This window comes from Doryrhamphus excisus, chromosome 18, assembly GCF_030265055.1.
Source record: "Doryrhamphus excisus isolate RoL2022-K1 chromosome 18, RoL_Dexc_1.0, whole genome shotgun sequence".
Classification (NCBI taxonomy): Eukaryota; Metazoa; Chordata; class Actinopteri; order Syngnathiformes; family Syngnathidae; genus Doryrhamphus; species Doryrhamphus excisus.
The window spans coordinates 3,825,928-3,843,334 of NC_080483.1; the positions used below are offsets into that span (position 1 = coordinate 3,825,928).

Below are 17,407 nucleotides of genomic sequence, written 5' to 3' on the forward strand. Positions count from 1 at the left end.
AGCAGAGTATGGTATAATTTTAATGGTCCGGCCCACTTGACATCTCCCTAGGCCGTATGTGGCCCACGATGCGAAATGAGTTTGACACCCCTGGTATAAGGGAATGCGCCCCTCTGGATCCCGAATGTGTCAAAGAAGGCTGACCTTACCAGTGATAGATTGCTCTGGTCGTCCAACATGACGTACATTTTCTTCTTCTCGTGAGGTTGTCCCTGAGGATAGACGTTGATCAGAATTATCTTGGAACAGGATTTGCGTTGAAAGTTCCCTCCACATATCTCTGTACAGCTTGAAGTGGCAACCTCCAGCGCCTCTGCAAACTGCTCCCCTCCATGGCCTGTGGTGGATGAGACTGACTCCTTAGCAGCCCAGGAGGGTGGACTAGTATGAAGGACTGAAACATGAGTGTTGCTGTCACATTCTGAACAGTGTATGTCTGCCCTACAGTTCTTGGCTTGATGGGCTGTTGACGCACAGCATTTAAAGCATATTAAGTGCTCTTTAAGAAATTCTTTCCATTCCTGCAGTGTTTTTTCCCTGAAAGCCCTACATCTGCTTAAGGGGTGTGTTTTTTGGTGAATAGGGCACTGTTTGGATGGGTTTTCTTGAGGTTTCTCATCCACGTCTGGGGATGAGTTGCGAACTTGAACCTTGTTGACTGAGACAGGGGTCTTGAGTTTCCACTTTGCTGGCGGGCGTTCACATCTTTGATCAGTGCTGTTGGAGAGTTGGAGAGCAACTTCAATGAGCAGATCTGCTAATTCTTGTAGACGGTGGTATTCTTTGCTCTGGATTCTCAGGAAGTTCTCCAATCTCATGAACAGGGATGTTTCAATAGCTTCAGGAGACCCATAACTCCTATCTAATCGGTGCCATGCCATCTTCAAACCATTAGCTGGGTAATTGATATGAACTGCTCTGATCCTCTTCACGTGTTGTAGTGCTTCCCCACTAAGCCACTTGGAAAGTAGATCAAGTTCTTCACTGGGTTTGAGGTTCAACCTCTCAATAGCTTCACAGAAACTAGTTTTCCAACACAAATAATTTTCTGGACGATTGTCGAATGTCTTTAGCCCTGATAGGATTAGGTCACAACGGGCTAAATAAGTGACAAGATCAGACACGTCAGCAAAAGTGCTTGCCGCCCTCTGTGGCTGGTCACGTTTGTTGCTGTTGCGTGGTAGAAGGGGGGTGCTGTCATTAACTTCGACCAGAGTGTGGCCCATGGGCTGGTGTCCATGTTGGGGTAAAATTTGTTGGGGAGTTGAGGCATGTTGAGCATGACTGATAGCGGTGACAACATTCTCTGGATGGGTGGGCTGCAAAGCATCTGTTGCCTGGGGAACAGTATATCTTGCTTTGTGGTCCATATTTTCACTATATGTGTCCTGCCGTTGATCATGGAAATGCCTGCTGACATAGTCGCAGGTACGTTGCGCCGATGGCTCAGTAGTTACAAAAATGTTAGACCTGTTTTTATTATTTTCTAGGTCCGCAGCTGCTTCGAAGACTTCAGCCGCTGCTAATGCAGCTTCGGCTTCACCTTCTTCTTTCAAAGCGTTCAATGTGCCGTCCATACGAGCCTTTTCAACAGTCATCTCTATTTGTCGTTTTGCATATGCATCTTGAACACGTGCAGCTTCAGCTTTTGCTCGTGTGTCTATCGCAGTGATGCTGACTAAGGATCGACCGATACATCGGGCCGATATTTGCGTTTTTTCCTTGTATCGGTATCGGCCGATATGTGCATGGGTTCGCCGATGTATTTTTCCACCGCATGATTTACAGTCAGGCAGCTTTTGTGTTGCCCCGGCGGCAGAGGACCCCGCAGCACACGTAGTCGCGGTACCCCGCCCTCACTGTTGAATCACATCAAGGGCACGTTTTCACAAGTAATAGAATTAGCTTGCTTTTAACACTTTACCAAGCCCATCACATTTCACTGGGTGATCGCTTGGCATAACAGTTTAAGTCACGGTGTGACAACAAGAAAGCCCAAAAACATCACATACCAACGCAACAGACGAATAAAAGCACTCTCACTAGTTGAGCAGAACAAGAATGAACAACTATGCAACTTTAAATGCGTGTCGTGTTATGTGTGTGCGCTCTCTCTGAGCACGCACGCACACACACACACACACACACAGAAGGAATTGGAGCAGCCATGTCTGCTTATGAGAGGTCTTAAGAGTGTACAACACAAACTTTAATGATCAGAGAAATGTTTTATATATTGTACTAAATTGTGTCAGTGTGATGTGTTTGTGTGTGTGGAGGTGGGGGGGGTTGCGCGTCACACTGCGGAGGAGCAGTCATCACATCAATGCTAGATAAAACTTAAACTATGACAGAAATGTTTTGTACATGGTTGAATATTTATTCCTTTTAAAGTTGATAATGCCGTATAAATGTGTGATTAAGAAAGCTGAATCCGACTGTGTTCAGTGTTTACATTTCAATAAATATTTGGTATCATGGTCATTTCTTCACAAATTTTCTTCACAAATATCGGCCCAAGCAAAATCGGCCATCGGCTAAAGGTGATGGAAAAAAATCGGTATCGGCATCGGCCCCCAAAAAACCATATCGGTCGATCCCTAATGCTGACACTAGCTTTACTGGAACGGGAAGTTACTGACAATGATGATGGCGATGATTTGCATTGTGATCTGACCTCCAAGTCACTTGCATTGCTGGATTTGGGTGTAACCGACATGTTGATCTCAGCGCTGATGTGGTTTCCCGGTAGCATAGATGCTCTTAGTGTGAAGGAAACTTTTTACTCTTCTGCCCTCATCGTGCGTTTCTATGCACGGGTTAGCAGCGAGTTAAACACTCCCAAAGGGCACCAGAGACTGTTGTAGGCTTTAGATGCCTTTAATGGAAGCCGTGTAAAACTGAAAAACAATACATACGTACATTCTAATGAGTACTAAAGTAAAATACGAACAAATATGTCATCAAATGTAAATAATATCAATGGAATATCGTATATAAGGATATAAAATGAAATAAACTTACAGTTTGTGCTTCTTCAAGAACAAGACGAACAAGGATGGAGGGAGATACAATGCGTCTGTCTCCCACCGACACAGTGTAAACAAAAATAGCCGATTCAAATTAACTTTATGGCTCCAACAGCCGACCACAATTAACACCACCGCTAGAGGGTACCAAATGCGCAAAATAAATCTCATACTAATTTGCGGGACAGAACAGTTAGATTTGATTACCTTGTTGAGTGCTAATACAATGGGCATTTTTTGCAGAAAGCAATCTGATTCACTCTAAAGTTATTAATAATTTATACATTTATACAAGTAGATTGGAAAGGTAATTATTTTATTGTAATTTTACCGAATTATAGACATTTTTATTGGCATATACTCTGAGATTTTTGCGAATTGCGAGTGGACCTGGAACTGAACTCCAGCAAAAAGGAGGGATCTCTCATATCAAAGAAGCTTCTCTGATGCACCAAAGTTGTACCTGAGATGGAACATTCTTCGGTGGCTCGATACGGATGGAAGGGTCCCACTCCCCTGGAGGTAGGACAGTCACCTGGTCCAAAAACTCATCTATGCCAGCTAGTAGGTCACCTCTGTCTTTGGCCTTGTAAGCTACACCATGGAAGATCTAGACCACAGAGATGTAAAAGACACGTGGAAACACATTCAAATTATAATACATTATCATTACCATTATTATCATATCATTGTGCTGCCAATGTACCAGAATCCATTACATATTGGCAAGGATAATGTATTGATTATTCGTGCCAAATGGGGCAACGACCGACCATATCCAGGAGATGGAGCGGTACCTCAAGGGCTGGAGTTTAACATCATGAAATTGTACATCATGATTTCTCAGTCCATTAAAACACAAGTTTGTGACTGTGTTTTGTGACACTTGTGACTTAGTTTTGAGAAGCTTGAGAAGGAAAGCCCTCACCTCATCTGTCATAATTGTTGCCATGGATCGTCCAATTTCATGGTACTGCTGTGCTTTTCCATCCGGGCCCAGGAGAATGAAGAGGAACCTGCAGTGACATGATCAGATGATAATTTTGACAAATGTCATGTATTTGTATGTCTATATATCATGGATACCTGGTGGGTATCGGAACCTCAGTGAGGCCAGTGAGCAGCACAGCTGGGGAGAGCCGGACAAAAGCCACAATGGGTCTCTCCAGGAAGTCCAGCTCTCCTACAAGCACATTGGAGGCTTCTGCTCCTTCTGGGATCTTCTTCATAAAGTGAAGGTCCACCTGGTAAGTGACAGGTAATGTCTGGTTTGGTACGAAATTGGGCCGTTCGGAAGATACTGATTTTCTCAAGGAGTATAGTTTGGATTCAGACAAAATCTTCACCAAATGTGGTACAACATTAATAATAAATTAATAAAGAAAACAGTCAAGTTAGTGTCCATCTACCCGGGTAGTATAATTTAGTTTTGTCTTGTTTTATCTGTATGATGAGATTGTATTTTTTCCAACTTTGTCACTGAAGTCACACCCTCCACACGTGTAAGCCTGCTTCATGCTCTCCAGCATTGCTGATCCCAGCTCTAGTTTGCCGTTCTTCTGAATTTTTGCCTGAAAATTAAAAAATGTGTAAAGCAGTAGTTGTTTCTAATTTTCATGTTCTCATATTTCAATATATTGTGACGTTGTTGCTGACGCTATGGAAACGACACAACTGTGGTCGATAACAAGCTTTTTTATTGCACAACAATAATGGCTACTGTCAGCCGTAACCACGCCGCTAAAACCACAGCCAGCAACTCCACAGCCAGCAACTCCACAGTGCTTCCTCAACAACGCGACACGCCCCCACCCCTGGTGCATTCCCAGTCACCCGGAACAGTCAGACACTCAAGAGCACAACATGTCAGGGTCACTACGTTGTCCCCCCCGTACAAAAACCCTCACCCCAAGGGGGTCACACAAAGTCCCTAAGGTGGCCCGGAGGCCTTCTCTCCCTCTGAGGCCGCCCCGCAGGGGGCTCTCTGGATTGCACCTGCAGTCTTGGGGAAACCTGATGGGGGGCAGGTGATAAGTCCTGGAATGGGGAAGAACGCGGGGAGCACCCAGGGGAGTTTGGGCGTGGGGCTGTGGTTTCCCACAAGGCCCAAGTACGGGGCCAACCTGTCCCTGTGGAGGACCACCCGTCTCTCCCTCGGTGGCAGTTGGACGCTATATACCACCTCCCCCAGCTTCTCCCCTACCCCCACAGTGGCTGTCCAATTTGGGGCACCTGCCCCTCTTCCTCTTTGGGCTGTACACCCAAACCAAGTCCCCAGCTTCAAAATCTTTGCCCGTGGCCCTCATGTCGTAATTCCTCTTCTGCCCTACGCCCGCCTTCTGCAGCTGGTCTCGAGCAAAGCGTGCGCTGAGTCCATCCTATCCTGCAGCCTCCTGGCGTATTCAGGACCAGACGGGACCCCGGCGCATCTGGAGGCCTGCCAAAGACCATTTCCCTTGGCGTGCGCAGCTCACGGGCTGGCGTGAGGACGGCGAGCTGCTTCGCGAGGGTTCTGTTGAACTGCTCAACCAGCCCATCACTCTGCAGGTACAGGGGGGAGGTCCACGTCTTCTGAATTCCCATTCGCCTGCACATTGCTGAGAACAGAGCCGACTCAAAGTTCCTCCCTTGGTCGCTGTGCAGGACCTCCGCTGCGCCGAATCGTGCGAACATGCCCTCCACCAGAGCATCTGCAACGGTGCGTGCTTCCTGGTCCGGGATGGCATACGCCTCAGGCCACTTGGTGAAGTAGTCCATGGCGACCAGGAAGTACCGGTTGCTGTTGTCTGTGCGAGGGAACGGGCCCAGTATGTCCACCGCCACCCTCTCCATCGGGGTCCCCACTGTCAGCTGCACGTGACTGTTGGGCACTTGACTGACCTGGGGGACCCAGGGGTCACACTTTCGGCAGAAGTCCTCGACATCCCTCCTGAGCTGTCCCTAGTAGAAACTTTGCCAGAGCCGACAAAGTGTCTTTGACACACCATTCCAAAGTGGCCTGCTCCAGTAGTCCCATGGGAAAAGTTCAGCACCAGTTGTCTCAGAGACCCGGGGACCACCACCATCTTTCTTCTCCAGTAGCGTCACTCTACCTTGTTGAAAGTCTTACTGAAATAAGCCACCACTTTCTCCCCCTCTCCCCCAACCTGGCTCAACACCGCCACCATTCCAACGTCACTGGCGTCCGTGTCCAGGATGAACGGCAGGTTGGGGTCTGGGGAAACAAGGACCGGAGATTCAGTCAAGGCCCGCTTTAAAGAGTTGAAGGCCTGTTCAGGAAAATTTGAGTCTTTTCGCTGGAGGTGGAAGAGGGGCGCGGCAATGCACGAGAAGCCTCGCACAAATCTTCTATAATGGGACGCAAGTCCCAGGAAGCCCTTCAGTTCTCGTAAATTGGTGGGGGTTGGCCATTCCCTCACTGCCTGGACTTTGTCCTGCAGCGCGCTGATGCCCTCTCCTCCGATCCTGTGTCCAAGAAACTCCAGCTCCATCCTCAGGAAGCAGCACTTGTCGGGGTAGAGCTTCAAACCAGCCGCTGACAGTCTCTGCAGCACCCGCCGCAGGGACCCCAAGGCCGCTCGGAAGGTGTTCCCATGGACTAGAATGTCGTCCAGATAGACCACACATTCCTCTTGAGGGCTGTCCACCAGCACCTTTTCCATGAGGCGTTCAAACATAGCTGGTGCGTTGCGAAGGCCGAAGGAGAGGACTCTAAACTGCCACAAACCTCTGCCGGTACAGAAGGCAGTCTTTGGCTTGGCCTCAGTGCTCAGGGGTACCTGCCAGTACCCGCTACGTAGGTCTAATGAGGAAAACCATGATGAACCAGACACCGCGTCCAGGGACTCGTCGATGCGGGGCAGCGGGTACGAGTCTTTTTTTGTCAGCTTTTTTTGACCATCACGACCCACCAGGACCAAGGGCTGTCAGATGGCTCAATAATGCCAGCTTTCAGCATCTCGTCAATGGTGCTGTCTTCATCTGCCCGGTGAGCCAGTGGGAGGCGGCGGAGGCGCGCTTTGATAGATCTTGCGTCACCGGTATCTATGTCATGCTGCATCATGTTCGTCAGGCCAACGTCCTCCTCCGTCAGCGCAAAGATGTCCTTGAACTCGACCAGCAGCTGCCACAGCTCCTCCTGCTGTATGGGATCCAAGTTATCCCGGCTGCGTTCCCACACGTCTCTTACTGCGGCAGTTCTGTCCGTCCCGGCTGCTGAAGTTTGCGTTTGGATTCGGGTCAGGGGCAGCGTGTCGATGTGAGCAGGTGGTGGGGTTGTGGAGGAGTTTATACTTGGAGGGTCTCGCCCCCGACAGGCGAGAGGTTGGGGGGTGTGGTCTTGGAGCCTGTGTGGGGTGCACCATTTCAACTCTGGTACCCCCTGGGAAGGTCAGGGTGTTCCTGCCCATGTCCAACACACAGCGGGCTGCCCGCAAGAAATCCAGTCCTAATATGCAGGGGTCTTGCACTGCTGCCACCCACACCCAAAAGTTCACCTTCAGTCCCCCCACCTGAACGGCTACCACTCCCCTTCCAAGCATAGGGGAAAGCTCACCAGTCACCGTTCTCAGCTTCACAGCAGTGGGCTACAACTGCGTCCCAGGTGGAACCACATCGGGTCTCATCAAAGTTGCTGTGGATCCGGTGTCCCAAGGGCTATGCATGGGCCCCTCGCCAGGGTGACGGGGACATGGCAAAAATTCCTCACATGGTCCACCCTACCACTCTTGCCGACTCAATGCTGTCATCTGCTTCGGGTGGCTCCACTCCCCCGTCTGTGCAGCTGGACTCCGTATTTGGGAAGCCACACATTCTGGGACATAGGTGCAGGGGTCTGTGTCGTCCCTATCACACAGACCCTGGGGCGTTTCCCTGGATGTCAGTTCCCTCGATGGGTCAATGCGCGCTGATATGGCCAAGACAGCCACACACCCAACACCCTGAAGGCCCACGGCGAGAACGAGATCTGCGTTGCGGTGATTGCAGTGCTGCAGCACAGATAAGCTCGGTCAGCTCGTGGTCATTTGACAGCCAACAGCATCCACCACCTCCTCCTTAACTTTCGGGTGGCCGCCACCGTCGACCTGCCGAGCCGTCATGCTGTCCGTCTTTTTTTCTTTTACTTCTGACACCAATGTAAGGCTATGGAAACGACACAACTGTGGTCGATAACAAGCTTTTTTATTGCACAACAATCATGGCAACAATGGCGACTGCCGGCCGTAACCACGCCGCTAAAACCACAGCCAGCAACTCCACAGTGCTTCCTCAACAACGACACGCCCCCACCCCTGGTGCATTCACAGTCACCCGGAACAGTCAGACACTCAAGAGCACAACATGTCAACATGAACATGTCAGGGTCGCTACAATATCTACTCAATAACTGTACTGTATATTTTTTTCTTTAGCCATAAAACATGAATTAAATTACAACCCAGCTGCTCAATAAACAACAGCAATAAACAAATACAACTCAAAATGTCTCATTTAGCTTTATAGCAAGTGTTTCGTTCGACATAGCTTGTTTAACACAGTAATTTTGGCATAATAATAATGTCAATGCAAAATATAAATATAACGGACTGGTTTTATGTGTTTTGTGCGTGGCGCTCGCTCGATCCTGGCAACCCCTGCCGGACACCCGTTAGCGGCCCGAATGAGGTGTTCAGAGTCCGGCGGTACCCGTTCTCCTCATAAATCATTGCAACCTGGATTCTTTACTTCACATGGATTGGATTTCATGTTTGTGACTGAGACGTGGATGACTTTTGATGAGTGCAGCGCTTTTACTGAACTTTTGCCACAGGAATGCTGCTATTTTAACTCCCCGGGGATGTCTGCGAACTTTGTCAAATGACTTTTTAAACCTCATTGACTCTTTTAAGCTTGTGCAGTCTGTCTCTGGACCCACACAAGAACGCCGACACACACTCGACGTGCCTTGGTTTATCTGCCTGTTTTTAATCTTGAGGTATGTAATGTAGTTTTCTCCGGTCATATGCTGGTAATATTTGATGTCGCTCTTGCCTGTAATTCTTCAGTCAAAGCTGCCGCTGCTGCGAAGCGCTGCCGTGTTCTTAGTATTTATTTATGTACTTTGTATTTATTTATTTATTTATTTTGTGTCCCGTCCAGCAATTGGGGCAGATAGTATTGTTGATCTAAATGCCCTTACATGCTAAACAGATTTGCTCTGTGTCAGGAAAGGTGTAAGCTACAACTTCACTGTACTATGGAATTTTATTTGCCGTTATTTGATGTTTTTGTGATGTCAATTTGGAGCGGCTGGACCAGAGCAAGAAGAAACACAGACAACAAGAAGAGAAACTCGGGTGGGTGTGTGTGTGTGTGTGGGGGGGGGGGGGGGGGGGGGGGCAGGAGACAGTCGAGAGAGAGAGAGAGAGAGAGACAAAAACAGCAGCAACAACAGTTCCCATAACAACAACCGTGACAAACAGGACTGCATCAGTTGACCCATGGAGGACCGAGCGGCAGAGATGGAACACCCAGTGGCAGACCCACCCCCCGTATATCTAGATATACATATACACACACACACACACACACACACACACACACAATCATAATACAACTAGTAATTTAAGTATTTAAAACAATAAATACATAAAAATAGCTCAGTCACACATGCACACCCCATCCACTCAAGACGCACACATGCAAGCACACGCCGTCCGGGGTGTTATAGGGTGGGGGACCCAGGGGTCCCAGACCCACAACCAGGCCCCGAGCCCAGAGAGGCACGGACCGCAAAGGGATATGAGCCCTGGCTGAATGACACAACAGGAGACAGGAGTGCAGCAGAGCCGAGCGCAAATGGAAAAGGGACAAATTGCAGGTGTATTTTCAAATGTTAACTGGGACTGTTGGCGATGTTATCAAACAACTGTGAAAGCTGCTAAAAGAAAATATTTGTCTGACATTATCCTGTCAAACTGTCACAAACCTTGCATATTGTTTCAAATAATTGACTCTGTCCTGAATCTCCCACAGTCAGCATGCATGGAGGCCTCCCCTGCTGTTTGTGAAGGTTTTCTTCACTTCTTTATCAACAAGGTCTCTTCTACTAGGGCTCTAATTTCTCCCCCTGCTTATTACCCCTCAATCTAAGTCACCGGCTCTGCTGTTTTTAACCAGTGTGACCCTGTGACTCTGTCTTCTTTACAGGAGATTGCTGGTCACTGAAGCCCACTGGTCCCCTGAATGATATTGCTTGGCTTTTTAAAGAGGTTTTCTTAACTGAGGTCAAATTTTAAACATGAGATGGTGCAACCACTGATTAAAAAACCAAGGCAGGCCCATATCTAAACTGTCCCTCCCGTCAAAGATTATCGGCAACATAGTTCACAGTTAATTAATGACCTTTCTGGAAAAGCATGACAATCTAGAGATTTCCAATCCGGTTTTAGATCTTTGCACAGCACCGAATCTGCACTTTTAAGAGTTTTTAATGACAGACTCTGGTGGTTCTGTAATTCTCGTGTTTTTAGATTTAACAGCAGCCTTCGATACAGTGGACTATGAGATCCGAATTTCTCGCCAGGACCAGTGGGTGAGTAATAGAGGTATGGCATTGGAGTGGTTGTACTTGGCCAACATAACTTTTTGTGTTAGCCTTGGCGACTCTGTGTCCTCCTCTGCTCCCCTCTCATGTGGGGTCCCACAGGGCTCAGTGCTTGGTCCTCTCCTCTTTTCGCTTTATTTGCTCCCACTTGGCTCCATTACTAGGAAACATGGCGTTTATTTCCATTGTTATGCAGATGATAGTCAAATGTATGTGCCTCTTAAGAAAAATGACACAGACTTGTCACTGCACTGCTGAAATATCTTGATGACATCAAGGCCTGGGTGGCTTTTAACCGTTACAATTTTAATGACAATAAAACAGGTGATGTTTTTTGGTGGAACCTCTGAGACCCCCAGCCAGATCCTGGTTCCCTGACCCAGTACATGAAACCGTCCATTACTTACCTGAGGGTAAAGATGGACCCTGATCTCAAACTCGACAGCCAGATCAGTTCTGTCGTTAGTTCCGATTTCTACCACCTGAGGGCAGCTGGCTAAAATAAAACATATTTTCTTCTTTGAGTCGGTAATCCATGCCTTTGTTACACGCATTACTGCAACGCATTATATGTGGGGATCAGTGCGTCAGCCATCTCTCGGCTCCAGTTGGTGCAGAACGCTGCAGCACGTCTTAAAACTGGCACAGAAAAACATGAGCACATTACCCCCATTTTAGCTTCACTCCACCAGCTGCCTATACATTTTATGGTTCATTTCAACATTCTTTTAGCTGCTATTAAATCCCTCAACGGCCTTGCCTCAGCGTACCTCTCTGACTTTCTACATTTTTACACTCCGCCCCGGTCTCTCAGTCATCTGAGAGAGCCTAAAACTAAGAAGAGGCTAGTGGGGATCGTGCCACAAAATTAAAGCCAAGTAACATACTAAAATCAGTAGTGATAGCTGTGCTATGCTAAGGATGCTATACAGTTTGACTCACAGTTTTGCACAGTTTTCACTTGACAAAAAAATAAACCCAGAAACAGCAGCGATGAATAATACAGCTTCTCACCAAAGCTCCTTCAAGACTATAAAAACTTTTTGAAATGAATTGTCCTCATCAAACTTCTGCATGATTCTAGTGAGTGCTGTGCTTGCTACTCCGCAATAAAGGAGAGTTCTAGGACGTCAATTACTGAGTTGGGTCTATGTATGCCATTTTTTTCATAGTAAAGGTCTGAACCTTATTTTGCCTTAAAACAGTGGTTTGTAGTGGTAGGTTACTGGGACATAATTCACCCTGGAATGATTGATAGGGGAGGGGTTGCCACCCGGAGGGGTTGCCACCCGGAGGGGTGGACGCAAGGGACAGGGGTTTTCCGCTTCCTGTTGTGGTTGAGAGACGGGGCTTTCATGTCTTAAGTAGCAAAGAGTGCAAGTTAATGTTTGCAAGAAAAATTTTCTCCCAAATTCGACACTCCGCCTCAGACACCAGTTCTTCGGCGCTTCACTGGTGACCCCGACAGTAGTCCCGAAGTGTTCGGAGCTACAGCGAACATGGCTACAAACGCCACCCTAAAATTGCCAGAGTTCTGGGAATCAGCAGCGGCGGCGTGGTTCGCACAGGCGTAGGCACAGTTCGTGGATGACGACGACTCTCGCTACTACCATGTTGTTGCCGCATTGAGCAGCTTGACGGCCGCTAAAGTGGTAAACTTCATCACCTCCCCGCCGGCCCAGCGGAAGTACGACGGTCTCAAGTCGCACTTGCTGAAGACTTTCGAGCTCTCTTGGCAAGAGCGTGCACGCCGGCTCCTGGACAGTTCCGGGTTGGGAGACCGTAAGCTGTCGGAGCGCATGGAGATGATGCTGAACCTGTTGGGCACGGAGGAGCCTAATTTCCTCTTCATGGAGCTTTTCCTACGGCACATGCCCCCGCAGGTGCAAACCGCCCTCGCCAATACTGCAGCCTCCGACCAGAGGACCCTGGCGGCCGAGGCAGACCTCTTCTCCTTGGCCGCCCAGCGCTCTACGCCCGGCCATCTGGCCCCGGTGCAAGCCCGCGCACCCCTGCAAACAACGTCGCCGGCCAGGGGGAGTCTCCAGAGGCCCCCCGAGCGCGAGGATGGATGGTGTTTCTTCCACGCCAGGTTTGGTGTGAAGGTGAGGAGATGCCGCCCCCCGTGCACTTATAAAGTTAAGGGAAACGGGGAGGCCTGCGCTCAGTAGCAGCCCTGGGTGCAGGCACAGCGAACCGGCTGTTGTTCATCAGGCACTCCCTCTCGGGAAGGAAGTTCCTCTGCGACACCGGCGCTCAGAGAAGCGTGGTTCCCGCGACGGCTAAAGACATCGCGGGGGGCGGGCATGGACCGGCTCTGGCCTCCGCCAACGATACCCCCATCCGGATCTATGGAACCCGTGCGGTGGAACTACACTTTAATGGACAGCGCTTTGTGTGGGACTTTGTTACGCTGGACATCGTTGTCCCCTGCTCGGCGCAGATTTTTTCTGCACACACGGATTATTGGTGGACATTAAGAATGGCCGGTTGGTGGATGCTTTAACGTTCTCGTCCCTCGCCTGTGTCCGGGACAGAGGGCGGTACGGGGGACTGTGCTCACAATCAGAGGGCGACGACTTCCATCGCCTCCTCAAGGAGTTTCCCAGCCTCACCAGCCCCACTTTCTCCGCCCTCTCTGCCAAGCATGGTGTGGAACACCACACTGACACCACTGGTCCACCTGTCCACGCCGGAGCCCGCCGCCTCGACCCCGCGAAGTTGGCAGTCGCCAAGTCGGAGTTCACCAATATGGAGCGTTTGCACATTGTCCGCCGTTCTGACAGCCCGTGGGCGTCCGCCCTCCATATCGGGGTCAAGCTACACCGCACCTCTGCCTACCACCCCCAAGCAAACGGCCTTGTCGAGAGGTTTCACCGCTCAATGAAAACGGTGCTGCGGGCTAGCCTGATGGGTGGACAGGCTGACGTGGGTCATGCTTGGTCTGCGATCCGCCCCCAAGGAAGACCTGCAGGCATCGTTGGCCGAGCTGGTGTACAGGCAGGTCTTGCGTGTCCCCGGTGACTTCATTCCGGACGCCACTGTACCCTGGTCCGCCGCCCAACAGAGGTCCACCCTGCAGGAGGCGGTGGACACCTTTAAACCCATCCCTGCATCACACCACGGCACGGTGGACCCACATGTTCCCACTGCCCTGGGCAGGGCACGTTTTGTATTTGTCCGCCACAACGCGCACCGTGGGCCTTTACGCCCACCCTATGACGGACCATACAGGGTCCTGGAGCACGGCGACAAGTATTTTGTTTTGGACGACGGGAGACTGTCTCGGTGGACCGGCTGAAGGTTGCGCTGGTGGACGACACCCAACCCCTGACACTGGCGGAGCCCCCTCACCGGGGTAGGCCCCCGCTCCCTGGCAAGGCGCCCCCTGCCGGGCCAGGCGTGCCAACCCCCGCGTGGACAATCTTGTCCCCTTCATCACACCCTTCTCCCCTGCCACAAGCAGTGCGCACAGGGCGGGGCTGTGCGGTTGTCCCTGCATGCACGGACGATTTTGACTATGGGTGAATTCTGGGGGGAGCTTGTGTAGTGGAAGGTTACCGGGACATAATTCACCCCGGAACGATCGATAGGGGTGCAAAGGACGGGGGTTTTCGGCTTCCTATTGTGGTTGAGAGACGGGGCTTTCATGTCTTACGTAACAAAGAGTGCAAGTTAATGTTTGCAAGAAAAATAAAGTTTTCTCCCAAATTCGACACTCCGCCTCAGACTCCAGTTCTTCGGCGCTTCAGGTTCTCAATTATTTTCTGTCATGCCCACATCAGGGTACAGAAATGTCCCCCGATTTGAAATTTAAGAAACTGTCTATTTTTCATCTGCACTGCACAGACTGAAATACAATAATATAAAGAGCAGTGAAGCATACAGCCTGCTGAGTATGACAAATTCATACGTTGGCAGGTCTGCCCTAATATTGAAAGTCCCTCCCACCCCCTGACAGTTCACCGAGCCCACCCCATTATTTGAGAAGCACCCCCTCTCTTCGGGGGGATTGCTTTGGGGGCGGGGTCTTGGGGAGTCGGCCCTGGCTTTGCCCGCACCCAGGGGGCCGGTGGATCTCTGGCTGTGAGAGCTTGACCTGGATGCGCGGGGCGGGGTTTACTGGGTGGTAGAAGGCAGTCCCTCTCGTTTTGTCATTCTCAGTGACAATTTCACATTCACACACACACATTCACACATATGAGCACATCTACGCACACATATATGAATATGCACACCAACAGAAGTACACACCTCCATATGCGCACTCACAGAACAAGGGTGCTTGTCTGCACAATCTACCGTCTTATCTTTGATGTCTTTATGCTATGGGTACGCTATTATTACAGTAATAATGACGTCAAGCAGTGAGATTTTAATTACTGCAACTGTATGGCTGTTCTGTTTACTATCACAGTTCCTGTCTTCGTTGTTACTATTGCCACTGGTAAGTTTGACTGTTTCATTTCAGTATCATCTCCATTGTGACCCTTAGCTATCATTGACATTTAACTGATGCGGTCCTGTTTGTCACTGTCGTTGCCATGGCAATTGTTGTTGCTGCTGTTTTTGTCTCTCTCTCTCTCTACTGTCTCACCCCTGACCCCCACCCCAGTTTTCTTCTTCTTCTTCTTTTCTGTGTTTTTTCTTGCTCCGGTCCGGCCGCTCCTATTTGCATAACAAAAACATCAAATAACGGCAAATAAAATCTCATAGTACAGGGAAGTTGTAGCTTACACCTTTCCTGACAGAGCAAATCTGTTTAGCATGGATTTCGTTTCAGTCTTGAGTTCGGTCTGTATAGTACAGATTAATAGATATACATATATACATATAAATAGATATCAGATTCTCAAAAGTAATTAAAATAGAGGTGGGGCACAAAATCGTCTCTGTCCCCCGGTGAGGGCATGACAGAAAAAAATATGAAACCACTGTTTTAGACAGTAATGCCCTCACTATGTGTGTGGGGCACATGCGCACCCAGCTGACGAAAGTGGAAATTACACAAATGGGTAACATTAGATACACTGTTGCACAGTTAAATACTGTGATATTATTCATGAGCAGGTACATATTACTCTTTTAGTCTTAATTCATGTGCTTAAAACTACGTCAATATGTGTGAACTATCGTGACCGTTTCGACTGATCCCCCCTCCCTTCTCATGCAATGGACTATTCCATGTTACTGTGCATATGTAGATTGATTCTGGACAAACAAACTTGTTTGTGCGGTTTGGAGAATAATTAAGTGGAGTTACCCAGGGGACCGGGGAAGAAGAGAAGGCGAGAGGAAAAAAGAGGACAAACGTACACACTTTTCATCACAAAGATGTGAGAATTAAAGTTAAATATTAAATAGTTAAATATAACTATGTTAAATATTGCTTAATCTTCTTATCAATTACAATCAAAGTAATAGCAATGCCACAAGAAGATTTTAAGGACTTTAAAGGATAATTTTCTCATTCATTCATTCATTTTCTACCGCTTATCCTCACCAGGGATGCAAGGGTGCTGGAGCCTATTCTATTGCGACGAGAGGCGAGGTACACCCTGGACTGGTGGCCAGCCAATCACAGGGCACATATATACAAACAACCATTCACACTCACATTCATACCTATGGACAATTTGGAGTCGCCAATTAACCTACCATGTTTTTGGAATGGGGGAGGAAACCGGAGTACCCGGAGAAAACCCACGCATGCACAGGGAAAACATGCAAACTCCACATAGAGATGGCCGGGGGTGGAACTGAATAGCTGTGAGGCCTGCGTGCTAACCACTTGGCTACTGTATAGCAGAATTTTCTCATATTTATGCAATTTATTAGATGATAAACACTGGACTTGCATGGATTGCAAGGAAGTGAAAAGAGAGGAATACATCAACAAAATCATGCAATGTATGTTTTATTTACCTTGCTGAGATCCACTGGATGCGTGTCCTGTCCAGCACCGTTCTTAACCGGGTCTGCAGGAGGTGGAGGCTGAGGTGATATGGCTGACCCTGCTTTAGAGTGGAATTCGACACAATTAGTATATTCTATGTGGTATGTTTATCTACAAATAGATACTTGCATGGCCTTTGGCATTTTGTACCAAAAAGCTGATTTGAAAGTGGTGTGAAAGAATCTATTTCATGTAAGATTTGTGCCATCAACTACATTGTATGCTTAGGACATCTCTCTTCCAATGATTGTCTCATTCTACTGAAAGAGTGCATGCTTGTGAGTTGTTGCCACAAGGAAGGCAAATGACTAAATTGTTATGCAGGACACAACAACAACCCTATTGTTACCCACCCAGGAGAGACACCCACCATAGATTTACAGTGGTATGAAAAACTTGGGGAACCCCTAATCATTTTCAAGATTTTCCTTTATAAATCACTGGTTGTTGGGATCAGCAATTTCTGTTAAATATATCATATAACAGACGGACACAGTGATGTATGAGAAGTCAAATGAAGTTCATAGGATTTACAGGAAGCATGCAAAGAAAATAACAACTATAGATCTACAAACAAAAACACAGGACACAGAATTGCAGTTGAAATGATCTGCATTAAAAAAAAAAAACGACACAAACCGCTAGCAAAGAGGTCAATCTTTTAGACATGAATTACCAATAAGGAGCTCACCACAAAGGCTGTAATTAGTCAGTCTTAGTCAGTCAGTCATATCTTGAGGTAACCTTGTTGGAACTGCATTTCCTTTTCTTCAGTCTTCTGACTTTCCTCAGATGCCTCCATTTTCATTCATTCATCTCAAATCATTTTTCAAAGGC

The 17,407-nt window shown here is 48.4% G+C and overlaps 1 protein-coding gene across 4 annotated transcripts in view; it reads right to left on the reverse strand.

Annotated features, from left to right (window-relative positions):
* Positions 1 to 17,407, reverse strand: part of slc4a8 (solute carrier family 4 member 8) — a 64,496-nt gene that overhangs the window by 19,056 nt on the left and 28,033 nt on the right. For all 4 annotated transcript variants that reach the window (XM_058055939.1, XM_058055936.1, XM_058055935.1 and 1 more), the window contains 4 exons: positions 16,540 to 16,631; positions 4,116 to 4,273; positions 3,958 to 4,045; positions 3,493 to 3,639 (listed from right to left, as the gene is read on the reverse strand). In XM_058055939.1, the coding sequence (XP_057911922.1) occupies positions 3,493 to 3,639; positions 3,958 to 4,045; positions 4,116 to 4,273; positions 16,540 to 16,631 (485 nt within the window). The remainder of the gene's footprint in view (positions 1 to 3,492; positions 3,640 to 3,957; positions 4,046 to 4,115; positions 4,274 to 16,539; positions 16,632 to 17,407) is intronic.